Source organism: Miscanthus floridulus, chromosome 1 (genome assembly GCF_019320115.1).
Source record: "Miscanthus floridulus cultivar M001 chromosome 1, ASM1932011v1, whole genome shotgun sequence".
NCBI classification, from domain to species: domain Eukaryota; kingdom Viridiplantae; phylum Streptophyta; class Magnoliopsida; order Poales; family Poaceae; genus Miscanthus; species Miscanthus floridulus.
The window spans coordinates 46,332,131-46,335,712 of NC_089580.1; the positions used below are offsets into that span (position 1 = coordinate 46,332,131).

Genomic DNA, 3,582 nt, shown 5'->3' on the forward strand with positions numbered 1-3,582 from the left:
AAATATAGGAAAATAATATTTTTTGTGAAAATAAAATCAGATATAAGGTTAGTAACCTCTTGATGTATACATGCTGCTGCACATTTATTTTTGTAATGATTGGTTTTGACCAAATTTGAATTGGATTCAAAATTAAGTTGAAAATGGTTTGCTAAAATTCTAGAAAATAAAAAACAAAAATGTTTTCTTCTTTCTTCCCCTCCCTTCCTCATTCTGGCCTGCTGGCCCATTTCCCCGCTGGCCCAGCTCGCTCTGGCCGAGCCGGCCCACTCGCCGTTCTCCTTTCCCCTCGTCCCATTTCCTTCCTGGGCCGGCCCAATCCGGGCACGCAACTGTTGCCGCCCCTCCCTCCTTCTCTCCCCGCTGACGGCCTGGGCCCATGTGTCAGCGCCGTCACCCACCTCCCGCACCCCATGCCCGGTCAAGCTGCAACCGCCGCCGCGCCCACCTCATGTCGTGGGAGCGTCTTCCCCCGCGCCCCGGCCTTTATAAAGGAGCCGACCCCGTCGCTGCCCTCCCTGCTGCCTCCCCCACTCCACTCTCGAATTCGCCTGTGCACGCGGAAGCCGCAACCGCAGCGCCGAGGTCCACCGTCCGTCCCTCCGCGCGGTCCGTCGTCGCCGAGCCGCCTCCGTCTTCGTTTTCCTCCACGGTGAGACCCCCTTGCTCCTCTCCTTCTCCCCCATGCCTTTAATTTCATGTTTCATGGCCTCTAGGGCCTAATCCGCGAGCGCCATGGACCTTCACGCCGCCGGCCATGGCGACCACCGCGTCGGCCGCGTCCTCCGACCGTGTTCTTGGCCTGGGCAAGATCACCTTCACCCCCCTCTTCTTCGGTGCCCTCAGTTCATCAAATCGTGGCACGAAGGCCGCGTTTCCCACTCGTCGACGACCTACTCGCCGCCGGCAATGGCAGCGCCGCCAGCCAGAGCCCTGTTCCGGCCGCCGGCCTTCTCTCTCTTCCCCCAGCTCTAATCTGAGCCGTCCATCGCTTGATCAACGGCCTAGGGTGGTCGATACCCCTTTGCCGTGGCAAAGTTGCTAAAGAGTCCCTTGGTTTTTGGCAATTTTTGCCCGCCGTCCCTCAGTGGATTAAATCCGAATATCCTTTTCATTTATTTTAAATCTAAAATAGTTCATTCTAATTATAGAAATGCCACTGGATTTGTTTTGCTCATAAAAACTTCGTTTTAACTCCGATTCGACCCGTTCAAATTGCGTTAGATTCGTAATAAAGTTCTCTACATGTTAATACCACTGTCAAACATGTTTGCAACATTTAAATTTTGAGGCTAGATTTAATTAAACAAATTGCTATAGGAAACCTCATTTAATTCATAACTTTCGCGTTTTAGCTCCGATTTTCGTGAACTTCGCGTTGACGTGATCGTAGCGAGACATAGATTCTTTTCATAAATATTTTATCCTATTTTCTATACTCTTGGTGTACTGTTCTAACTATAGGTTTGTTTGCTTTGCATGAATGTTCCTAAAATATTGTATGTTGCCGTGTTGGTCGTGTTCAAACGGTGAGGAGAACGTTGGAGACCAATAGTTCTTTGACGACCAGCAGGACCTGAAGAAGTTTGTTAACCAAGGCAAGTATAGCATGTGATCTATCTTGATGTCCTATTCATCATTTATTAATTAATCATTTGCACGTGTCTAATTTTGATACTCGTAAGGACATCCTAGCGGTTGAACATCCTATTTTTCTTGTCTCCTACGGGTTATATGCAAATGGGTAGTTGCTAGCGCTCAACGTAACTGTACATGATCTACATATTGAACAATGATTTTATGAAAACAAAATGTAAAAGTTGCTTTTAAACAACTAAATTATAGGGTGAAGGAGCAAATGACTTTTGATCATGATGCTCTCGGCCCTCCATAAGGAATTATCTATCGGCAAAAGCTGGGACTGACAGTGCAACCGTGAGAGTCACATGGCTCTAACTTTAGCTCAGTATAGGACCTTTTCTAGCTTGTTAGAGGTTACTTTTATGGTGCAAAAGGGGCTTGCCACGTTGGGTATAGGACTGCCCTTGTTCTTATGTGTATAGCCGCGAAGGATTTGTGCCATAGGAAAGGAGGGTTCCTATATCTGCCTACCGAGGAAACCTAGCGGCCCTAACTTGTTAGCAAAACCTATGAAATGGCTTCATAGTGTACCCTGCCCGCTCACCTTGGCAGTGATATGGGAGTAATTAACCTAGCATATGGGAATCACGACTCACGGTGAATGTGCACAACCTCTGTAGAGTGTTATAAACTGTTATAACAACTGTACTCACGGTCACGAGCGGCCCAGAAAACTCATAGAATAACTGGTTATTTATTGTTGTTCATTTATGATGTTCTCTGATGATAATATGATACAATTGATTCTAATATCTGATCATGTGGGTTTAATTGGGGCTTAAGCATAACTTGATAATAGTTGATGATAAAATCTTGACTTACTAAAAGTGCTAACTACAGTAAACCAGAGTCATCCTTTTTGAGCTTTCATAACCCCATGTTATCTTGTTAAGTACGGGAAGTACTTATGCTTGTTTACTTTCTATATTTGGATAAAAATCTCGGATGGGTAACAGATGTCAACGAGTATGAGGAGTTTTTAGAGGACTTTTAGGCTTGTGGTCAACCAGTTGACCATCCCTGTGTTGGAGCTTCCATGAGAGAGCTATCTTTTTATTTTCCGCTGTGTTGTGTAAGACTATGTGATGGTATTAATCGTGTTGTAAGAAACACCATGATGATACTTTATGTTATTTGTCAACTTATGTGTGTGACTGATCCCTGGGCATACATAAATTTTATGCATTCAATTTTATCCTTAAAATTGGGTGTGACAAATTGGTATCAGAGCCAGGTTGACTATAGGACGCAAGCCTAGTTAGAGATGGTCGTTTTAGCATCTTTGCTCCAGTGGTTTCCTACTTATTTTCTTATTCTTGTTATTTTAATAAAATATTTATGCTTTTCATACCTTAATCTATTATATAAAATTGTTGATTCTAATTCTATCTTACTCTAAATCTATAGATGTCTCATAACCCGAAGACCGCCCGCCTCAGCACTGCAGGCTACCATGCCATGTTCACCCCCAGTGCTCCACAGGTAGAGAAGGAGATTGTGGTCATCTCCGATGATGAGGAGTGGATGGCTACCCCGACTCCTACACCAGCACCTGCTCCTACTCCAGCTGTTGCACCTGTCTATGCTGTTGTAGCTACACCAACGGAGTCCTTAGCTACGTCACCAATGCCTGTGCCACCCCTAGTTGTCCCTGTGGTGGATGAGGAGATGGGCTAGACGTGCAAATACTACTTCAAGCAGGCCCCGAAAATGGCATACTACCACACCCTCCTTACTCATGTGCTGGATGACTACTTCACTAATCTGCACACCTCCATCAACTATCACTGTGTAGAGTACCAGCACCCTTTGGAGGCAACTTTTTGGAAGGTAGAGCTGGTTGTCACCACCTGGAATGACATAAAGAATGCACATGAGGTGGAGACTGTCCATAGTGCCACTGCCAGACGGGCTTATGCATTGGATGGCATGGAAGATGCA

The 3,582-nt window shown here is 45.5% G+C and overlaps 1 protein-coding gene across 1 annotated transcript; it reads left to right on the plus strand.

Moving 5' to 3' along the window:
* The first annotated feature begins 451 nt into the window (after positions 1-451).
* Positions 452-3,318, plus strand: LOC136456104 (uncharacterized). The gene is made up of 2 exons (XM_066455880.1): positions 452-652; positions 3,049-3,318. The coding sequence occupies exons 1-2, from the start codon at positions 452-454 to the stop codon at positions 3,316-3,318; spliced, it is 471 nt and encodes a 156-aa protein (XP_066311977.1).
* Positions 3,319-3,582: the final 264 nt, after the last annotated feature.